At 38.9% G+C, this 24,116-nt stretch overlaps 1 protein-coding gene across 21 annotated transcripts in view; it reads right to left on the reverse strand.

Annotated features, from left to right (window-relative positions):
• Positions 1 to 24,116, reverse strand: part of BTRC (beta-transducin repeat containing E3 ubiquitin protein ligase) — a 181,313-nt gene that overhangs the window by 143,703 nt on the left and 13,494 nt on the right. For 9 of the 21 annotated variants that reach the window (XM_039331202.1, XM_039331201.1, XM_039331194.1 and 6 more), the window contains one exon: positions 12,312 to 12,380. The exons of 6 other annotated variants lie outside the window; for them this stretch is intronic. In XM_039331202.1, coding sequence (XP_039187136.1) covers positions 12,312 to 12,380 — 69 coding nt within the window. Of the gene's footprint in view, positions 1 to 249; positions 431 to 2,826; positions 3,114 to 12,311; positions 12,381 to 13,143; positions 13,305 to 24,116 lie in introns of those variants that run through there. 6 more of the 21 variants (XM_039331196.1, XM_039331195.1, XM_039331204.1 and 3 more) reach the window with 4 other exon arrangements.

Genomic DNA, 24,116 nt, shown 5'->3' on the forward strand with positions numbered 1-24,116 from the left:
TAACTCTGAAATAGTGCAAATGTAATGTAAACTGTGGGTGAACATCTATCTATCACATTTGCCTGTAACATGCTCCCAAAAACCAGTCTAGGGAATCTAACAAATAATTTTGACATTATAAATAAAATCCTAAGAAACACTAAAGTGCCTCAAAACTTCCGAATACAATTTATATAGATTTTGTAGTACATATCATGTATGAAAAAGAAAAAACTACATAAAATTCAGATATATTTATAAAATAAATACTTAGAATAGAAGGCCTGAATGTAGAAATAATTTTTTTAACTCTTTTTCAATCAAGAAGAATTAAAATAAGCCAGGGATGAAGTAATCCACATTTCTAAGGGGAATTACAAAGGGGAAAAAGCCCCAAGAAAAGCCTTGCTCTAGCTGATTCCAAGCAGGCCTCCACCATTCAGGAAACCACCTGCAAAAAAAAAAAAAAAAAAAAATCCTTAGAAAACTATCAGAGCTTTAGGTTCACAACTTAGAGAGGAAGAGGTTCCTTTAGGTAGGCAGGGTCTAAGCTATTTAGGAATTTCAATGCTAATAAAAGCACTTAAAATTTAATATGGAATTCTACTTTCTAATCTGCAATATTTGTTCCTGAAATGCTGTCATCGTAAGTGTGAACCCCTTATTCTGAATGGGTGTTTTATGCCAGAAATTGGCAAAAATTCTAGAAACTGGAAAACAATGTCCCAAATCATGGTAACGACTATAGGACGTTGCAATTGGTCATAAAGACAAGTGACTAAGCAGGTAAAATGTGGTCACATGACCATGGGTAGGTGTGGCATCACATTTTATGATGACCAGAAGGGCATTACATTACACTCATTTTGGGCTCTTCATAAGTGACCAGTCATAAGTCAAGGTTTACCTGAGGCACCAAAGAAATACAACCAGGAGTCTTTCAGAGTGCTTGAGAGCATCTGAGAGCATTATGCCGATTGGTGTATTTCGTAAGCAACCAATACTCCCATTTTACTATATTTGGACCCTTGTCTCTTGTAAAATATTTGCATTATGGGATCTGTCAGATGATTTTAATAAATCAGTAATAATCTTTTAGATTTTTCTATTTGTTATGTGCCAGATGTCTCAAAATATCATTTAGACATCTTCAATATAACCTTCTCATAGGTTCCCAATTTTTCCAACCAAACATATGGCTGTGGGGATGATAAAAGCTGTAGTGTCAGCTCATTTGAAAGATAATTAAACACATTTATGGTTCCAATTCTAAATACACTTCTTAATGTGTATCTAGGATTGGAACCATAAATGTGTTTTATTCTAGAGAATTTATCATGCTGAATAAAACAACTAAATACAGAGTAAATAAAGAACATGAAAAACTGCTGATTAGAGACAATCACAAGAAACAATACAATAAGTGTAAATGTTAACTAAGTTTGCTATTTAAATCCAATATAACAAAGAAACAAAAGCAGTGGTTAAAATCACTTTATCTATGTAATCTGAGGAAAATATACCTAAAATATAAATTAATGGACTGTTTTGCAAGAAACTGAGTTTATTTTTCTGAACTCCATTCCCATCTTTATTTTTCTGAGGGAAAAAAAAACATTGAGCTCAAAAATTATCATTTTGTTGCTAAATGTTGGAGGTATGATCTCTGATTTCTTTGGGGAACAGCTAAAAAAATCCATATATCTGATCATTAGAGCTCCTAAAACTGGAAAACTAGAAAGATAAAGATAAAGGGAAGGAAGGAAGGAAGGAAGGAAGGAGAAAATATATGTCTTTACTTTCCATTCAATTTGGTTAATATAAATAAAATGAAGCCAGCTATTAAAATATAAAATAAGATTTTATTGCATTTGTAAACATTCTCATTTAATAATCATAATCAATTTACATCATACAACAAGTCTGAACTATAATAAAATTACATTGCAATACAAAATACAGAAGAAACAAAAGCATCAAAAGGAGCCAAACTTCTTAGCAAATATATAGTCTGATTGGACACCATGTTTAATATACCTCCCAAAGCAATTAATTTTAAGCTCCTCACTCAGACTACTGCCTCCAGGCACTGCCTATGATCACCACTATAATCAACTCTGCACTCCAACAAAAATATATGCTTCAAGCCATTTAGGGCCTTAAAAGTCAACACCAATACCCTGAAAACTGACAGTCAATGAAGATCACTAAAGGTAGATACAATCGTAAATAATTTCAAGGATTGGGATGAAAAAGGTGAGTCTGCTTAACTCATTTTCCAAAGGCAGAGAGAAGACACAACATCTAACAAAAAGCATTTCATAGCCTACATTGTTCTAACTTAAATGTTCAGATTATGCCTTTCTCAAAGGAAACATCTAGTATTATATATGGCAAACAAAAGTAGAGGATCCTTTGGTAGCGAAACTAGTAATCAAGTGCATAATATATGAATGCACAAAGAGGAAAAAAATCTTTGTGGACTAAAAAGCCAATACATTCTGAATTAAACTAAATAACAAGCACCCATTGTATTGCCAAATAGGAAATCCACCAGAATTAGGAAGACACATCTTTTACTTTGTCCTTATAGGTTATTATAAGCAATAAGATTATAATAGTTGTCCCCAAACTCTTTCTATTCTCCATAAAATTTATATAATCCAATGGGGTTTCTTCTCTTTTTTAAGCCTTTACCTCTTGCTATGTTTACAACATGGGCATATTTTAACAGAAAATATGACATATTATATTTTAATTTGAAAATGAAAAGGGAAGAATTCTGGAATTATTAAAGGGCTCAAATAAACACTGCTTAATTGTCATAGGAAAAATAAATGGTCCTACCTAGTGTTCATACAAAGAATTCCTTTTTATTCTATACTGGTCTCTGTGGTAACAACAGGGTGTCTGTATTGTTGTTATAACCGCTTTTGGCTTTATAGAAGGACAAAGGTTAATTGCTTTTCTGGAGGTCACCCAGCAAGCCAACACTGGAGTCAAAATTGGACCCAAACTTCCTTATTCCAAGGCATTATTTAACTATTTCTTTGCAGTTATTTCTTGTACATACAACATGCTTTAGAATCCATCCAGAATTTTGAATCCAATAGGATTGACAAATCCCTTAATCCCTGCATGGAAAAGAAAGTAGCATAAAGATAAATTTAGCAGTGGGGTTTTGAATCATGACTTTATAAACTACCAGTTGTATGATAGATTCCATAAACTCATACACAGATAGACAACAGTTACTTTGTTTCAAGGATGCCATTCCATATCCAGTTAAATGATAATAAGGAATTTTACAGAAAAGCTATAGCCTGACCAAAACATTTGGAGAAAAATCTCGCTTTCCATAAATACTGGAACTATTCAGGGCTTCCAAGTGTAAAAACAATGCAGTTCTGAATAACACAGATTACATATTTTCTCCACAGAATTTTTCTTAACACATTCCATAACTAGTGAAATTTAGGAACAATATTTAAATATAGTGTATTATCTAACTAATCCAATCTAGAAATCATTGGCATGCATTTCAGTGGATATATCTTTAACCCACAGAATCAATTGTCAAGGCAAGTGCTGTTCTTAAAAGGCACCCCTGCCCACCTTATTTGAATTCAGCTCCAGTTATTTCCTATCATTTCATTTAAAGCAACTTTCAAGCACTTGTTAAGGGCATCCTCTGCCTCACTAGAATTCCAATGGAAGATAAAATAAAACTGTGCATCAATCAGCTACATAAAAGCACAAACAAATTCTTCCAATGTTTCACAAAGCAGCACAAGTGATAACAATTTGCAAAATTTCTCTTATCATCAAATTCTGGAACGAGTAAAACCATAGTAATTGGGCCTGTGAGACACAATCCTGGTAGAAAAGTTAGAAGGATATTAGAATTGGAGAATCTAGTGAGTCACAGTACTTTTATTTATTGGCTATATATAGAAGCTATCCATTATGTAAGTAAACTAAATTCCTACACTAATTCAGAGACCAAATTACAATAAATATATACAAATCTGCACTATGCTGTGGTCTGTTATGGAATTTTTGGAAAATATTCAATAACTTTTTTGCAAACTGTGGGCACAACTCCTAATAAGTAGGTAAGTAAATGTGAAAATAGCACAAATAAAACTTGTCAGAAAGAATTCAATGAAGACTATACAAAATTCTGTAATTAATGTATGATTCCTTAGATTTTAAATTATTGGGGGGGGAATAAAAGACATGTATGATTTCAAGGAATTCTGTAAATAATTTGGTCTTTAATCTAATATACATTACAGAATTATCAATTATGATCATATTATATTTAAGAGCTACAAACAGATTTTCTGAAATTTATCATTTTAAACTGCCAAATTGATCACAAAGCTCTGGATTGTGTTACTTTTAATAGGTTTTAAAAATATTGGATCAAGAAAATGTGTGGAAAAAATTACATATTCAAGAAGGGTTAACATAAATAACAAATATATTTTACTTCTTAAACAGTATCAATTAAATAATTCATAAGCAAAAACAAGAAGAGGCTCCCACAAAAGAAGCTTGCAGTCTAAATCCAAGAACTGAGGGTGGGGGGGGGACACAACAAATGTGAGATAAAGGGAATAGTTACTACTCTTAAGGCCTCCTCGAGAATTGTTATTGTTCTCAGCGTTTAGTGTGGTTTTTGTTTTGTTTTTTAAAAATAAGACTTTAGCCTGAAATGATAGGAAGTTCAAGTAGACATTTTTTTCCTAGTACTGTGTTTTTCCCTGATTAAACTAATTATCCCCGTGGAAGTATTTTCCAGGCATGCGCATATGCACCCAAAAGATTTCAGAAGGGCCTCGAAGCAGACGGGCTTAGCCTGCAAATAGCTGCTTTGAGAAACACTTCATTGAATAATTTGCACAGGCCCAAGAAGCATGTTTCTTTCTACCTTCTAACAGGCTTGAGGCCTTTCTCAAGCATGCTTCATGTGAAATTGTCCCCATTACTTATGAAATATATCTTTAAAAAAAGAGAAGGAAAAGTAGTTATAAACTTTTATGGAATTATTCACCACAAAATATATTGTGGATTTTTACCCAGTTCTTCAGCTGACTCACTACAACTGCATTTACTAATCCCTCTGATAATACTTGTTTAACTGATAGCATAAAGTTGTAGTTATTTTTACAGTCAGTGAGCGCTCACAATATCTAATTAAAAAACACAACTAAACTCTAGCCCTACCAGATTGTCTCAGCCAAATTACAATCCCTTAGTTCGGCAATTGCTAAATGACAGTATATCATCTACTGGATAAAATATTGGAAAGAGATATAAAAAAGCAATCTTATATAACACATTCTAAAAAACCTAATTTTTACTCTAGTTACTATATCATTGGAGACTTATATGGACATGTCTGTCTAAACAGGTATTTTAAAAATGTAACATACTACCACACTCAAAGTTGTGCATGGAATATGCAACAATCACACCCATCATTTAATGGAATACAAAGCTGCCCGTTTTATTGTCTTTAATAAGTGATAGAAAAAAAAATCTCCAAATGCAAAATGTGGATTTGGTGACCTGTGGGAAGTATGTACAGGTAGATCCTTTAGCTACCACAACTAGTATTGGCAACTCAGTTATTAAGTGAAGCTGTCACTAAGTAAAACTGCAATTGTGCTTATGGTCTTACTTTAGCTTTTCTTTGCTTTACAGACCTGCAAAAGTCATAAATGTGAGGAATGGTCATACTTCTTCATTGCAGTCGTAACTGTGAATAATCATCAAATATGGCAGTCACAAAACTAGGACTACCTCTCTTTTTTCTTGAAAAAAGTGTAGTGATGTTTACACTGAAAAACCTATCACCAAGGAGTTTATAGGCAACTTTAAGCAGGCACTACAGGAAAGGAAATTGCTTTAGCTAGATACTAAGAACCAGTATTTGGGGATTGAAGGCTAATAGTATAAAAAATACTTTCAAATACTAAGTGTGAAAGAGAATGATACAATCTTAGCTAAAGGGGGCAAATGACAGAAAAATGGAGGAAACAAAGGGAACAGATGATACAAAATTGATCTGCTAGCTGGAGGGATAACATGCAGAGACCACTGAATTATGCTATGTTGGAAAAGTTGGGCAGCAAAGGTTGCAAACATGTGGAAAAGGAGAATATCTTCCACAGAATCATGGTAATCTGAGAAGTCACAACTGAAAAAGAAGCTGGAAGCCCAAATTCGCTCTCTTTGCATCCCAGGCTGTGATCCAAAAAAGAGGACTGAGAAAGACTGAGCACACTCATGCATACAAAGACAAAAGGAGATATAAATGGGAATAATTAAAATCAAAACAGGGAGAGAAGATTGTTAGTTGTAGTAGGAGGATTTGAAAGAGGAAGAATGGAAGAATAGAATGAATGTTTGGAAAAATTAAGGAATCCTGAAGGAGATCAAGAAAGTGCTAGAGAGAAGGTAGGCCACTGTGGTTAGAGGATCAAAAGACACAAGTAGAAGGAAAACCGAAATACAGGATTATTTGGGAAGAGTTGAAATAAAAAGAACAGTAAACCTGGGAGTTTTAAAAGGAAAAGGAAAATAATTAAGGGAAAGATTGTAGGATAAAGGAAGAATAAGATGGGAATAATTGAGGAAGTGTCGTAAAGTCAGAAGGTAATATTGTGGGGGATTTAGAAAATGGAATGAATACAGACTGAGAACTACAGCAATGAAAATGGCAGAACAGGGCAGAGGTAGAAGAATGCTGTGGAGGGCAAAGGATGAAAGATCCATCCAACTATGCTCCTGGATGAAAATAGAGTAAGTAGGGAGGAACTGGGGAGGGGGGGTAGAACTTGTCCTTTGGGTGATCTGATAGTGACTGAGAAGATTGGTGTGGTAGACAGGGATGAAGATAGATTACCCTTCCTCCCCAGAGTGACAGCAAGAGCAGGCAATAGATGAAAGCAAATACTCAGCATTTATCTGGGTAAAGAGTGGAATAAATGAAGAGGTTTTGAATGGGAAGAAGGAATAAATGATGAAAAGGATGTGCAATGGCGTACAAGTGAACAGACTTAAAGTTACAGGAAATTATATGAGACGCTCCCCAGGGAAGCAATGGCAGACTAAGATGGCTTCACTTTTAGTGGAGCTGACAATCATGGTGGAAAGTGGAGCAGGTGAAGGAACTAGCTCTCTAAGTTTCTCCCCAGATACAGGAGAGGACCTTGGATTGCTCAAAGTACTTCTTACAGATGCTCCCAGTGATAGGTGGTCTTCAGAAGATTTTAGAGCTCTGGGAGTCAGGAGAGACAGCTTTGCCCAAACCACAGTTCAGAGCCTTTCAAAAAGACACCGAGTTAGCCCAATTCCCCTCTTCATCACTTTTATTGGAAACTGCAAATGTAACCTGCTTTTTTGGACATTAAGAACCTCCAGAAGGACAAGTTTTATTACAATGGGTGATTTTCTTCCAACCCGCAGCAAAAGAAGATTTATATAAGTTTCAAACTTAAAGAAAAATGTTACTTAGAAATAAGCAGTGAAAGGGTGACTAGAATGTTGATTCTGGAAAGTTTTTAAATGGACTATGGGGCCAGATTGATTAGAAACAAGATTTTGGAAAAGTTATAAGAATACTTCCTGTAGTTTGTTTAAAAATATATTAAGTATATATGAAGATTTGAATTTAAGTGTAAGAAATCACTTCCTGGGAAAATGTTTTAGATGAGAGCAAAACATGATGAGATTTTGAAGGCTAGTTACTAGAGACAGCCATAAAGGCTTAAAAGATTGTATTAAAGGAGAATTCTTACTTCCCCAGAATGAAGAAAATATATTAATTCTGGAAGAATTTAAGGATATTTGGCAACAATGAACCCAAAATAATGTCCTTTAGACCATGGCTATCCAACATGGTCTGGACTGCACTAAATGAAAAGGAATGGTCTTGGGCCATATATAAAATATATACTATGGTATGTAAATATCACTAAAAATCACTATAATTTTAAAAGTGTATGAACTTAAAGGGCCGCATTACTAGCTGTCCAGAACTGCAGGAGGCCCATGGGCCAAAGGTTGGTCACACTCGCTTTAGACTTTTCTAAAAGTCCTCTAAAAGTGGAAGAGAGACCAGAGTTACTGCTGATATAACTGAGAATCAGGCTGTTTAGGATATGGATTTAAAATTGACATGATATAAGAATGATGTTGACAAATATGTTATACAAGACCTACAAATGAAACCTACTGAGGTTTTAATAGTTAAAAGGTAAACAAATAATAAACCAGAAGAGTGACTTAGATATGTGGATTTTAACTGGACAATTTTTTTTACTTTGGATTTACAAAAGACATACACTATATTATTTCCTGAGAAAAAGAAAAGAGAGAAGCTATCAGCTTTTCCAACGTTACTTAAAAGAAATAATTAAGACTTTTAAAACTAAAACGAAGAAGTTGGCTTAGTTGATCAAGGTTAAACTATATATGATCCTCTTTTTTAAACAGCTTTTAATGTGTTTTCTTGACTAAAACTGAATGATGAAACTTTAAAGATTTGTTTATAGACAAATATAGGAAGAGAGTTTTGCTGTATTTTTAGAGAAAGTGATTGATTATTTTAAAATTGAGAGAAGATGAAGTGAAGAAATTAATTTGTGGGACATCATTTGAAGGGATTATTTTAATGTATTGATTCTAGTAGTTTTTAATGGATTTTTTTATCTGAATAATTTACAGATTTGTTTAAAGATACAAGATGAGATATAGTAGATTTTTTTTCTTTGTATTTTTGGAGAAAATGGCAAGATATTGTATAAAGTACAGCCATCTCTAGGCAAGAGGGGTGATATAAATTTAGTAAATAATATAAAGGAATGAAATACATATATTTTTCCCTCTGGAATCTCTTAATGGACTTTTGCTGCTTAAAATTCGAAGATGAGATTTTATTATTTGCCAACAGATAAAACAGGAGATATGGGATGAAGACTGACTGAAATATTAGAAAAGATGTTGATTTAGTGAAAATATTTCTATTTGTCTTTATGAAGGGGGAAGATATTTCTTTCTATGTTTCTTTTGTTTTGCTTTGTTTCCTTTTTTATATACTTTCTCTTTCCCCCTCCTCCTCTTTTCTTCCTTTTTACCCTTTTTTTCTTTTTTATATTTTCTGCCCATCCAACTATTGTCACATTTGCTATTTGGTAGTCCATGTCCATTCAGACATTTAAAATGAACAATAGTTGAATTTCATTGCTTGCTATCATGTCTGAATGAAACCTATCATTTCATAACTCAATAATCAAATTTTTAAATGATTGGGCAAAGAAAAAGCAAGCATCTTTTAAACTATGAAAAAGCATAACAATTTTACTGTTAAAAAAATATATTACCATGCTGAGGATGGAATGTTACTGCTCAATGGACCAGGCATTCATTGGAAGGAAAAAGTCAAGATCAAAATCTTAAAAAGAAGCATAGACATCTATTTCTCTCCAAAGCTTATGCTCATAAAACAAAAGGACAAAATTTGTTCACCGGTCACAACTACTCTTCATTTTAGTATACCTCTCTCTGTAAAAGCCTACAAGAGTAGTAATAGTAATATGACTGACCCTTCACAGCTTCTGCTCAACAGTTATTCTGAATTTAGGTTGCTAAAATTATTTAATCTATTCAATTATTTTTTCAATAAAACGGTCAGCTTTATTACTATTTCACTGCATGACCAGCCTTGCAGGAATCCATTTTGTTTCATTTTTATTTATAATATAAATTAGTCATAAGATCACTTTTACTAAGCTACTTATATTTAATGTATAAATCAGACACTAGATCAATAGAAAGTAATGCAAAGGGAAAACACTACTGCCAGTGAAAGAAATAATTTGGAAAACAGTTTGCACATAAACCAAGATTTTGCTAAAGCTAAAAGATTTGCTACAATGTTACTTTTTAATAGCATTTTCTTTCTAATATTTTCTTCATATCATAATTCAATTCTGCTGATTATATTCTGCCACATAACAATTTAAAAAACAAAGCCAATTTAAAGAAGGGGACAAAGAACAGGTATACAAGAAAAAGCAACATATTTATTTTAGAAACACTAGCAGTCATTGCTGAAAAATACCTGAAAGAGAAGGAAAACTATCCACACTGCAAATAAAATACTGCAAATAATTTCAACCTTATTTACTCATTTATTTTGGATCAATATGAGGATGTAGAATCCTTGGCATATTGCTTTTTCTCCAGCTATAAAAATAACTCCCCAGAAATACTGCATTTAATACATGGTAAAGGTGCATGAGTTACTGCCATTACTCACTCAGAGGGTAAAGACTTTGAAAAGAATAGGAAAAATAACATATTCAGCTGTAAACCATGTATTAAAGTTTCTGTTAAGCGTTATTGGAGTATCACCATTATTGGAGTATAATGATGAATGGATAAACTCAGTGACACCTACTCTTATAAAAATGTAGCTTAGGCAAGTAATATGATCATAAAGTCAGGAAATATAAAGACTTCAACTATGATTTAACCTGATTAATTTAAACAGGCAAATTCATATTCCATGTTTTAAACCTTTTTCTGATCTTACTGATTTATGCAAAAATAGTCTTGAAAAGAAATAACATGACTAAATTATTACATGATTAACTCTTAGCTATTCTATCCTAGTTATAGAATAAAAACATATTGAATTAATACATTTGTTTCTTCTGTACTATAACATATAAGATAATGATTACGTGCACTATGGCTCAGCAGGTAGCAGCACCGGTTGAGAAAGTTAAACAGAATCAAGCCTAGTTAATTCTTGACTAGGAGTTAGTTAGAGAATGCTAGACTGGGATGCCGAGAAAATATTCCAGAGAAACACAGTGGTAAACTACTTCCTCTATTGTTACAAAGAAAATAGCAGGAACGTATCCATGTACTCATGAGGAAGTGAGCTCAATTTGAAGGTTTGTCTCTCTTTTCAGGTAAGGTATATATACACTTCATTTAAATGTCTATGGAGATTCTCAGTCATCCAGGTCATAGTTATCCCAAAGGTGCTTTTTCACAAGGCAACTGGACTTTCTTGAAAAGTCAAGAAACTACAGTTGCCTCATGAAAAAGCATCTTTGGGACACTTCATTTAAATTTTATTATTACTAGATTCTATTTTTGAAAGAGCAAATCTCACATTCCCTTGGCAATTCTTCGTAACATTCCATCAGATTTTACACATTCAATAATTGGATCTTCAGTCTGATTCTACAGCCACATATAAAAATATAAAAAATCACTGAAACATTCAAAATTCTACCCTTTCTTTTAAAAGTATGTTTAATTTTATTTTATATCCTGCTTAATTTAATGCAGGGGTGTCAAACTGCCCGCCTGTGGGCTGGATGTATCATGCTGAAACCGCCCCCACCCCATTGGCAGCAATGGAAAAAAGTCATGATACGTCGCAACACGTCATGTGACATTGTGAGTTTGACACCCCTTATTTAGTGGATTTTTCAATGTAGTTTGCTCTATCAGAACTCCAAAGAGACATTTATTTCAGCACAATGTTCATTACTCTAACTATAAGCATAGTATGTAGTTTATCTTCATTTACTTTTTCAATACCATGACATAATTCCTACTTTCAACAAAGGTGTTAACTTTTCATCTCTACTGCATTTTCCCACAAAAATTACTACCACAAGCATGCATGTGTCACACATGCAAAGTTTAAAACAGGATTCTTTGGGGAGAATTGTTATACTAGATTTGTTTTAAGATGCTGACAGCAATTGCTAGAGCCAGAGTGCCGAAACATCTAAAGCTTGGCCTTTAATAATCACCAAAGTAATATAGCACTAGACTACGTCTGAGCAGGGACTCCCAATAGTGTCAGATTGTGTCAAACTGCAGGATTGTTATGGGATATGAGCAAATGTCCACACTTGTTTTACCCAATCAAATCTGAATTAGGCTCTAGATGTAAGTCTCCTGTGTATTAACCCATTGCCCTCCCTGTTATTACCACCACTGTAGATCTTCACACTTGAAGGTTAATTTTAATTCGGCAATTTAAGTTGTTGTTTCCCATCTTTCTAGGTATTGTTCCACTCTCCCTTCTGATGATCCTTGTTTGAACTTTTACTCATGAGAAGTGGAAATGTACACAGCATGCAGACACAAAATGCACGTGAATATAGAAATAGCACTGGTATTTGATTACAGAATAAGAGTTAAATTCTGTATATATTTTAATAATGAAACAAGCACATGTTTCTAGTGCAAATTCTAACCATAAATAAGAAACAGTAATACAGTCCAACCTGCTTTAGCCATGCTTGGTATCCAGAAGATGTAAGTTGGAATCCATCTTTAGGCATGTGTATTCGTGGCTAGGAAAGAATAGACATAAGAGATCTTCTTTTATATTGGGACCTGGCTATCCTAACTTTTGTTGCAGGTGATAATAAACACCAAACATATATTCTGATATAATTTTCAAGTAAGGTATAAGTGCAAAATACTGTACAGCAATAGAACTATAGTTGCAGGGGAAAAAACTTAAAATTCTATAAAGACTCCATTCCAATAAAATTTATCAGTATAGTAAAGCTCAGGTACTAAAATCTTTTTAAAAATATAGTAAGGGGCATACAACCTTCCACCTCAACATACTCTGCATTTAATCTGAATTGGAGTGAACATTTTGATTCAGGTTATGTCCCCAATGAAACCGCTTCATGCTTTTTGCAACTCTTTAAGTCATTTTCTGCACAGTACAAATGTAACTTGGTACAGGTTATAAAAAGTGACGTTCACATTGCTCTGAAAATATAGTACTTGCAAACTTCAACAATGCATTAGTGATGTTTGGATGTATGACATTTGTGGTAATAGAATAAAAGATAGCAATAGCACTTAAACTTATATATTGCTTCACAGTACTTTACAGCACTATCTAAGCAGTTTATAATGTTAGCACATTGCCCCCAACAATCTGGATCCTTATTTTACCAACTTCAGAAGGATGGAAGGCTGAGTCAACCTTGAGCCCCGTCAGGATCAAACTCCTGGCAGTGGGCAGAGTTAACCTGCAATATTGCATTCTAACTACTGTACCACCACCAAGATAATAGAAGAAGCTAATACACAGACCTCTGGCATGGGGTGGGTAGGGAGGAATTAAATGCATTGTGACATAATGACTCGATGCCTTCTGTATTTGTATCTGATGAAAGGATGGGCTGTGATAAATTGAGATACATGTTTCATCTTTTTTTCTCTCATCACAATTGATAACTGTTGCTTGAATAGATCTGTAGTATATAACAAAGTTATTTTGTAGAAAGCCATAACCTTAATAAAATAACAATGAATTAATTGAAAAAGCCAACAATCTTCTGTATACTATTAGGAAAAGCAAAAAACAATTCTTAGGGCAATCTTTCCCTATTGCATTTCTGTTTTATCCTATCTTCTCGCAGGAACCATAAGTCTATTCTGAATTTTCAGAAAGACTCTCATTCAGAGACTCTTTAAAGGACTTTTCATTGTCAGTACAGAATTACTGTATATTACAGACATGTCAAACACCAGGCTCGGGGGCCGGATGCGGCCCACAAAGTGGTTTCATGTGGCCCGCAAAGCCATCCTGGAAACAGTGAGGGAACGACCCCCGCTGCCTTGGCCCTGGCCGGCCGGGAGCCAATGTACAATTTTGTGGTGGCTATCTATGCTAAAACGCATCAGTCTTAGCTCACAAGGCCATCTAGAAACAGCGAGGAACCAGCCCCTGCCGCGTCAGCCCACCCCTTGGGTGCATGCTGGGGAGGTGTCACCCTTTGTAAGGAATGAAGAAATGGACCATGCCTTGGCACTTGCCCCAGTCCCACCCCCTTCTGCAAGAGATCCTCAGATCTGTCCCACTCCTGCACAGGCCCCCACAGGCACTCTTGACGCGAACGATGTAGAGCTGGCCATGCCCACCCAGTAGGCCACAACCACTTCATCCACACCCACCCAGTAGGCCACACCCACATCCCCAAAGGCAAACATAATGCTGATGCGGCCCTCAATGAAAAGGGGCGTTGTCTTACCTGAACGCCTTTTCTCAGCATGATGATGTAGAATCCACCGTTGGGTAATCTCAGCCTTCTTGCTCAGATGAGACTAAGTCAGAACTTTAGCCATGCCTCCCTCTGGGAGTGTCCTCCAGTTATTGATGAGGCGAAGCATCCATGACGAAGTCTGATGCAATGGCTCCAATTAACATGACACCTGCCTGGACTGCCTTAAGGGAGGGTGTGGATTCTACATCATCATGCTGAGAAAAGGTGTTCAGGTAAGACAACGCCCCTTCTCCAGCATGATGAATGTAGAATCCACGGTGGGACATACCAAAGCCCTTCATGTCCCTACGGGGAGGGAAAAGTCTAGGCTTGTGTCCCCTGAAAAGAAACTACTAGCTGTAGAACTCTCCTACCAAACGAGGCATCCACCGCAGCAAACTTATCAATCTTGTAATGTTTCACAAAAGAAGAAAGGGAGGACCAGGTCACTGCCCTACAAATCTCGACCGATGCCTGAGTGGACCAGGCCGCAGACGCAGCTGCGCTGCGTGTCGAGTGAGCGGTGATATGCCTAGGAACTGGAAGTGACTAAGAAAGATAGGCCCGAGCAATACATGCCCTGATCCATCTACCAATGGTCGAAGAGGATACCTTCTGACCCATGGCAGAGGGCTGAAAAGACACGAACAAGGCCTCTGATTTACGAAAGGCCGAGGTCCGCTTACCATAATGACGCAGAGCCCTGCGCACGTCCAACTTATGCCATTGTCTCTCCAGATGATGTGACGGATTAGGACAAAAATCTGGAGGAACTAGTTCCTGTGACCTATGAAACCAAATGTTAACCTTTGGGACAAAGGAAGGGTCCAAACGAAGGACCACCCTATCCTCAAAAAAGATAGACAAATCACTCCGAACTGAGAGTGCAGCCAATTCCGAAATCCGTCTGGCCGATATGATAGCCACCAAGAATGCTACTTTTAAGGAAAGAAAATGAAGTGAACCAAGACCTGAGGGGCTCAAACGGCGGAGAAGTCAGGGCTTGTAACACCCTGGGTAAGTCCCAAGAGGGATAACGATGGATCACAGGTAGTCTGGCGTTAACCGCCCCCTTGAGAAAGGCGCTTACAGCCGGATGATGCAAGGAACCAGGTTGTCACAGGTAAGGACCGTTTGCAAGGCCGCAACCTGTCTGCGGATGGTACTGGGTGATAAACCCTTATTCATACCATCCAAAAGATATTCCAAAATGTTGGGAATGGTGACCGATAATTGCCTGAGCTGCTGCTTAGTGCACCACGTGCAGAAGTTCTTCCACGTGGCGTCATAAATCCTAGTAGTCGAGGGGTGCCTTGAGGCATGGATTATCGAGATCACGCCGGACGAATAGGATTGCCTAGCTAAACTTTCCCGCTCAAGTGCCAGGAGGCCAACTGGAGCCACTGTGGATCTGGATGCTGAAGATTCCCCTGGCTGAGAGCCACTCGGTCCGGGGGAATCCTGCATGGTGGCAAGAGCGATAGATCCACAAGGTCTGCAAACCACGGACACCTTGGCCAATGTGGAGCAATTAAGATTATCTCTGCCCTTTCCTGAATCAGTTTGTGAATGGTTGCCTGTAACAACAGGAGGGGAGGAAAGGCATAGAGCAGCCCCCCCTGGCCACTTGCACCGGAGGGCGTCCGTCCCCTCCACCCTTGTTGGAAACTGGAGAAGAACCTGGAGAGTTGGGCGTTGATCGGGGAGGCAAAGAGATCCAGATGTGGATGGCCAAACCTGGCAGAGATTTCCCTGAACAGTTCCGGGTCCAGTCGCCACTCTGAGTGGTCTACTGTGACCCTGCTCAGGGAATCTGCTTGTCAATTTGCTTCCCCCGATATGTGTTCCGCCCTGATGGAACCCAGAGTGGACTCTGTCCACAGACCCAACTCCAAGGCCTCCTGCATGAGTGACCAGGACCTGGTCCCTCCCTGTTTCTTGACGTGAGCCTTGGCTGCCACGTTGTCTGTCAGGATCAGGACGTGCTGTCCCGTCACTAGGGAGGAAAACCGACGGAGAGCTAAGTGTATGGCTCTGAGTTCGAGCCAATTTATGTTGTGGGCTAGATCCGATCGGGACCACTGTCCCTGAGCAAGATGAGTCTGAAGATGGGCACCTCAACCGAACAGACTGGCATCTGTAGTCAAGGTGAGCCTGAGAGGTTCCTTGAAAACGGTCCCCTTGAACATTGCAGATGAAGCCCACAATAGAAGAGACAACAGAGTGTGATGAGGAACCCTGACCTTTCTGGTGGATGAACTGAGGTTCCGTTTCTGGAAGGGAAGGAGGAACCACTGGCTTCTGGAGTGAAGTCTGACCCACGGAATGATCCCCATGCAAGAAACCATCTTTCCCAGGAGTTGAGAGAGCCGGACCAGAGGCACTGTTTTCTCTCTCCGAACCTGGTGCACGAGCTTTCGGATGCTGACCCGACGCTCCTGTGAAAGATAAACCTTGCAAAGATCTGAATCTATAATTGCCCCTAGATGAAGGAGGCGCTTTGTGGGGATCATGTGGCTCTTTTTGAAGTCCATGGAGAACCCGTAAACCTGAAGAGTATGTATCGTGATTTCCAGGTCTGACTGAGCCAACTGGAAGGAACTGGACTGCACTAGGATATCATCTAGATAGCACTGTACGTGCACTGGCATCATCCTGAGATGGGCCGCCAATACTACCAAAACTTTTGTGAAGACCCTTGGGGCTGAAGAGAGGCCAAAGGGAAGGGCTCTGTATTGGTAATGCCGATGTGCATAACAAAACCGAAGGAACCTGCAGTGGTCTGGAAGTATCGGAATGTGTAAGTATGCCTCTGTCAGATCTATGGAGGAGAGAAAGTCCCCTTTCCTGATGCTGGCCAGAATGGACTTTAGGGACTGCATCTTGAACCTTCTGTAGGTCAAGAAGTAATTCAGACCCTTTAAGTCCAGTATCGCCCTCCATGCCCCTGAGGCTTTGGGAACCACGAACAGAATGGAGTAAAACCCCTCTCTTTCCTGTTCCTGTGGTACAGGCTCTATTGCCTTGATTTCTACCAAATGGGAAATGGCCGTGGCTACTAATTCTGCCTTGGTTGTGTTTCGTGACACTGGGCACTGTATGAAACGATCTGGGGGAGGTGAATAAAACTCTAGAGCGAGTCTGTGTCTTATGGTCTCTCTGACTCAAGAGTCGGTGGTGGTGACCTCCCAACGAAACTCATGCTGGGGCCGCCTATCCGACCTTTTGGATGAGTGTGCCAGGATCTTACGTTTGTCCTTGCCCTTAATTATGTGTGGTTCGAGGACTGAACCGAATAGGTATGTACTACTGTACTTGGACGTCGACAGACGCCACTTGGACTTTAAGTCAGTCCGCCACTGTTTCAGCCACAGTAGTCTGCGAGAAGCAACTGTGGCTGCAATGGATCTAGCAGAATACCTGGCCGAATGAAGAGAAGCGTCTGCCATGTACTCTGACGCTGCCACTAGCTTTCCTAGTGTCTGATGTGTCCGAACCTGATCGGGGGAACGACTGCCTGGAGTTTGCGGAGCCACATGATTGATGCCCTTGTGAAAAAGATGAAGTCACAGCCCTGATCGCCCAGGCCGAGGATTGGTGAGCTCGACGAAGAGAGAACTCAAACTTCTTGTCCTCCGTCTTCAGGGCTTCAGCCATATCCCTGGAATAGCAGATGTGGAAAACAAAGAAGTTAAAGGAGTGTCCACAGAAGGCACATCTCAGAGGGAAACAAATGAGGAAGAAACATTGAACAGTTTCTTCTCTGTACTATTGGGAGAAGGCAAAGTAGCCAGAGATGACCACTGTTTCTCCACCGTAGTACGCAAGACATGCGGACAAGGAATCTGTTTCTCCTCCACAACCTGTTCTGTAAACAAAGGGTTAGACTCTTGGCTAGTGGAGGTGGAAGGTTTGTCTTCCTGTAAAGTGAGGTTGGCCGTGGTACAGGCCTTCATAAGTAGAGACCTGAAAAGAGATGGGTCAAAAAGCCCCGAAGTTGGCGCTTATTCAGGCACTGCCTCATCCTCTGACATGGGCGTGTCAGCTATCTCCAGATCCACTGACCCCTCCTCTCCTAACTGGGAGGAAGTCTCGGAGACACCGGAACCGGGGACTGTGGCACGTCCCACTTGAGAAGGTGGTATGGATGGAGGCCATGGAGGTTGCAAATGTGGTTGACTCCTAGAGGATGACATAAATTGCATAAATGCATGTTGCATAAATGCCTGAAATTGTTCTGACCACATGTTCTGTTGGTCTCTAGAATTGACCCCAGCCTCAGTTGGGGCATACGTGGCTTCAGGACCCTGTTGTGTAGATGAGGATGATGAGTGAGGGGGACCAACCTGTTCAGTTTCCCCCTGAGGAGACCATGCCCTAGGGGCATCATGGGAAGGTGTAAATGGAGGCTCAAATGGAGAAGAGTCCAATGGAACGGGGGGAACCACTTCAGCTTCACTAGACATGAGCCTTTGGGCTTTGGAGAATTCCCTCTCCAGCGCCTGGTGTCTCCTCGAGGCCTCTTGCTCAGCTGCCTTGGAGGACTCTTTGGTAGATAAATGCTTTGTCTTCGCTCTTTTCTCCCCCCCCCCCCGCATCCAAATCAGTTGATCTGCGCTTTGTCTGTATGGGGGGGAATACCAGAGCCTTGTGATGCCTGGGGTGAGGAATTGTCTGCCATTGCAATCTAGATAATCCGGACAAGGGATATCCAGAAGTGGGGGGAACCCAAACATGCAGATCTAGTTGTCAGATGGGAAAATGACCCTCGCTCTGAACCACAGCAATGGCAAAAAACAGCCAGACAGTTCACTAGAACTGCCTGTCTAGGCCTTGTGGCACAGTGCCACAGACTAAACAGAAACAGGTGGATTCTAAAATAAATTCCCTTTCGCTCAACACACACTAGTAAAGAAGGATATACAAGAATTTCAATGAGTAGTCAGAATAATAATGCAAGTGCAATGAGGCGATCACTGATGTGATTCTCTTAATAACGCACCGGATTATCCAGAAAGAGCCTCAAAATGCTTCCCCCAGTGAAGGCCTGACACAGCAGGCCGGGGCAACTAATCAAGCAGGCCCCAATAGAGCTCAAGGAACACGAGGTCCCTACAAAATGGCGTCCGCACCTAAATCGCTCTCAAAATGACACCCACGCCTTGAGCATGCGCTCAAAAAGGCGGCCGCGTCTTTTAGTGCCTCTGAACAACGGCAAACATGCCAAAAAAATGAAGAAGATGGAGCTACAAGTTACCCTGGAAGGAAGGGCTTTAAATAAACTGCAATCTAAATAGGCTCCCTTCCCTCCGCTCCTAAAAGGCACTTGCGGTTTGGTGGCGCAGCTCCGCTGCGATCCGAAGTCGCCTGCTTCCAACAGAGAAAACCTCGTGCGTTGGCAAAAGCAAGGAAAGCCCTCCAGTCTGTATGAACTGCGAGGAAACTCCTAATCGCCGCAATTCAGCTGTTATGCTGATCCGCGCTCCCGCAGATCAACTTGATGGAAGCGAAAACACTCCACTTCAGATCAGCCTGTAGCCTGCTCTGTAAGAGCCTATTAGGCTCATTGAGGCCCAAAGGCCTGAGTAATATCTAGGAGGATTACTGCCAAAATTCTTTGCCAAATTGATTCCAAATATCAAGGAAGAATAAAACACCTGAATTTAGAGATCTTTTGAATAAATTGAAATCCAATTAGAAAATCAACCAAATTAATTAACCTAGTCTAACTGAGGAGCCAAAGGAATTGCATCCTACTGAGCTGAGACTAAGTCAAAAACTGGAGGACACTCCCAGAGGGAGGCATGGCTAAAGTTCTGACTTAGTCTCATCTGAGCAGGAGGGCTGAGATTACCCACCGGTGGATTCTACATTCATCATGCTGGAGAATGAATTTGACACCCCTGGTATATTACATCCAACTATCCCAGTACATGATGAGAAAGCCAGGTCTTTAGTGCTTTTCAGAAGGTTAGGAGGGTAGAGGTCTGCTGAACTTCAGGGGAAATTATGTTCCATGTGGCATGGGGTGCCATGAAAAAGAGGTGCTTCCTAGCTGCCTTAGGATGGCAATGTTTAAGGGAGAGGACTAAGCGCATGGCTACCCTAACTAATCTGTTCTTAGGGAAAGGTGGTTCTGCAGATAAGCTAGCTCTGGGCCATATAGAATTTTAAAAGTAATAACAAGCATCTTGAACTGCACCCTGAAGGAAACTGGAAGCCCACGCAGCTTGTACAATAGAGGTATTACATGGGCATCCATTACTGCGTTCACCACTGCATTCTGGATAAGTTGTAGCTTCTGGATGGTCTTCAAGGGCAGCCCCCTATGTAGAGCACATTGATGCTGAACTGCCATGGTTTGTCAGTCAAAATTCATTTTGAATCACTCATTTGATTCAACCTGCCAGTTTGATTTTAAAAAGCTCATCAGATTCAGCACTGAGATCTGAACCAAATCAGGTTGATTCAATTCACATTTCCCAGATAATGTGGAAAAATTGCTCTTAATACATGCACAGAAATTGTCTGAATATCCTAAGTATGCCCGCATATATCTGTACATATGTCTAAAATAATTAATCAACATAAATAGGACGATGTCAGGAGAGATTGTATCATGATTCTACCCTTAAGAAAAACAGCAGAAAATGGACCAATAGCATTAATTTCATTTTAAAAGGAGATGGCTGAACAGTTTTTTCCAATTGTCAAGACTGCAAAGTTTCTTGCCTGTGTTAAGAACTCAACATTCCCATGTAATTATAGTAAAAATAATACTAACTGATGATGTTTTAAAATCCCAAGATATCTTGACAACAATTCCTCAAAGTTTCTTAACCATGTTAACATAATTGTTTTGTGCAGAAATTGAAATAAAACCTTTCTATACACATTTTACAAGCATGAGTCCATTTATCACCAACACAATTCAATGCATTATCCAGATGAACTACTTTTAGCATTTCAGTCTTACACTAAAACTCAAATGTTGTTCTGAATATTTTACCTGACTTCTAAGGTTACCTTCTCAATGTTCTCCCTCCCAGTGTTCTGAAGCCATTATCTCACTCTGATTTCATGCTGGTCATCATTTTCCTGCAATCTTTAACAGATTTTTTTGTTTTATTGCCTTCCTTTCCTCTTTCTTCCACTGTTAAGTTAATGGATCTGAGTAGTCTCTAGTGAGGTTTGAAAAGGCTGTTTTCTCAGAATGAGTCAATATTTTAAATTCTATGGAATGCATTTTTTTCTCCTAAAAATGCAGTTTTTAAAAGACAGACATTAAATTACAGGCCTCAGTTCCTATTTTCTAAGCCTAATATAACCCCTGAAGGCTTACAATATTTGAATCACAGCTGGAGCCATGGTTACCATACAGTTTAAATATCAGCTTCTTTACTGTGCAATTTGTTTTAAAAATCAGATCAGAGGTTGTGTCATAAACAAGTGCTAATTATGTAGCAAGAAAGAATAAGCCTTTTTGTGCAAGAAAGATTCTTAAATATCTGTCTCTCCTCCATATATAAAAAGGAGAAATAAAGCAAGCTGAGAAAATTATGGGGCCAAACACTGGCATCACATATAAAGCAAAAAAAAAAAAAAAAAATGGCTGACATTAACCTTCCAATGTTATTCCTTTGATATGAGTGTCAGGGGGCTACTGATTATGAAAAATTTCCTGCTTTACGTGAACAATGTCAAATGAACATGGCAATATGAATTTGATCACATAATTCTTTAAGGAAATCTAGTTCTATCCAGCAATCTTGTTTCCAGGCTCTCCATTCGAAAGCCATTGAATTCAGAACTGCAGCTTCCTTTTGGTACCATAGAACTACTGCTGGGATGGAAGAACATTTATTATTTTTATGTGGTCCTTTGCACAGACATATTTGTTAACAACAAGAGCACAGTAATTTATTATTATCCATTATTTGTTAAATTCATTTATGCTTAGCTAAATGCTTAGCTAAGAATAAATGAATTTTTAATACAGTTTTTACAAACACTTGTCACCGCTTCAGCATTGCCATTTAGTGAACAGGACTGATGTTTTTTCTCAGCAGGGGGTGATATTTTAATGATGCAATGCTGTACTTCCTAGAAGACAGACAAGCCTCATGAGGCAGATTATAGGACTAAAGAAACTCCAATTCCATTAAAAGCAGACAGCACCAGACCATTTTTAAAATTAATTTTGTTTAATGATAAAAAGTATTATAACAGGTGGGTAGCCAATTGTAAAATTAACCAAAACATAGTTAAAGGAACAGAAGAATGCTAGGAAAGCAAGGGACGTTTCCATTATCAGTATATTTAAGACTCGGTAGAAATATAGACACTATTCTATGCCCCATCTTTCCTATTAAAGGAAATCATCCATGTTCTTTTTAAGCTGCCCAATAGCCAACTGATACTTCAGTTGAGAGGTAATCTTGCACAATGATTTGTTTAATTACTAATATACTCCTATAAAATGTTTGAATATTTCCAAATGGAATGTAGTAATTATTTCTGGCATGAAAATAAGAAATATCTTCTACTAACTAACTTATCCAGTGCATGTCCTACCTCTGTGGAGTGTATAAAGGATTCTGCCATGCTCCATCTCATATTCCATTTGCTGGTGTCTTTAATTATATGGTTGTGACTACCAATGATAAAAATTAGACCTGCCAAAAGGTGAGAATTGGGTAGTATTGTTTGCATTTATTCAAGCGGGAAATCTAAATGACTGCCTCAAGTTCCCCAAAACTATTTATTGAGTAATGTCTTATACAGTGGGGCAAAAAAGTATTTAGTCAGCCACCAATTGTGCAAGTTCTCCCACTTAAAAAGATGAGAGAGGCCTGTAATTGTCATCATAGGTAGACCTCAACTATGAGAGACAAAATGAGAAAACAAATCCAGACAATCACATTGTCTGATTTGGAAAGAATTTATTTGCAAATTATAGTGGAAAATAAGTATTTTGTCACCTACAAACAAGCAAGATTTCTGGTTCTCACAGACCTGTAACTTCTTCTTTAAGAGGTTCCTCTGTCCTCCACTCATTACCTGTATTAATGGCACCTGTTTGAACTTGTTATCAGTATAAAAGGCACTTGTCCACAACCTCAAACAGTCACACTCCAAACTCCACTATGGTGAAGACCAAAGAGCTGTCGAAGGGCATATGAAACAAAATTGTAGACCTGCACCAGGCTGGGAAGACTGAATCTGCAACAGGTAAGCAGCTTGGTGTGAAGAAATCAACTGTGGGAGCAATAATTAGAAAATGGAAGACATACAAGACCACTGATAATCTCCCTCGATCTGGGGCTCCACGCAAGATCTCACCCCGTGGGGTCAACATGATCACAAGAACGGTGAGCAAAAATCCCAGAACCACACGGGAGGACCTAGTAAATGACCTGCAGAGAGCTAGGACCAACGTAACAAAGGCAACCATCAGTAACACACTACGCCGCCAGTGACTCAGATCCTGCAGTGCCAGACATGTCCCCCTGCTTAAGCCAGTACGTGTCCAGGCCCATCTGAAGTTTGCTTGAGAGCATTTGGATGATCCAGAAGAGGATTGGGAGAATGTCCTATGGTCAGCTGAAACCAAAGTAGACCTGTTTGATAGAAACACAACTCGTCATGTTTGGAGGAGAGAGAATGCTGAATTGCATCCAAAGAACACCAAACCTACTGTGAAGCATGGGGGTGGCAACATCATGCTTTGGGGCTGTTTCTCCGCAAAGGGACCAGGAAAGAATGAATGGGGCCATGTATCATGAGATTTTAAGTGCAAACCTCCTTCCATCAGCAAGGGCATTGAAGATGAAACGTGGCTGGGTCTTTCAGCATGACAATGATCCCAAACACACCGCCCGGGCAATGAAGGAGTGGCTTCGTAAGAAGCATTTCAAGGTCCTGGAGTAGCCTAGCCAGTCTCCAGATCTCAACCCCATAGAAAACCTTTGGAGGGAGTTGAAAGTCTGTGTTGCCTAGCGACAGCCCTAAAACATCACT

Source organism: Crotalus tigris, unplaced genomic scaffold (genome assembly GCF_016545835.1).
Source record: "Crotalus tigris isolate CLP2741 ecotype Arizona unplaced genomic scaffold, ASM1654583v1 scf7180000024434.2432810, whole genome shotgun sequence".
NCBI lineage: Eukaryota > Metazoa > Chordata > Lepidosauria > Squamata > Viperidae > Crotalus > Crotalus tigris.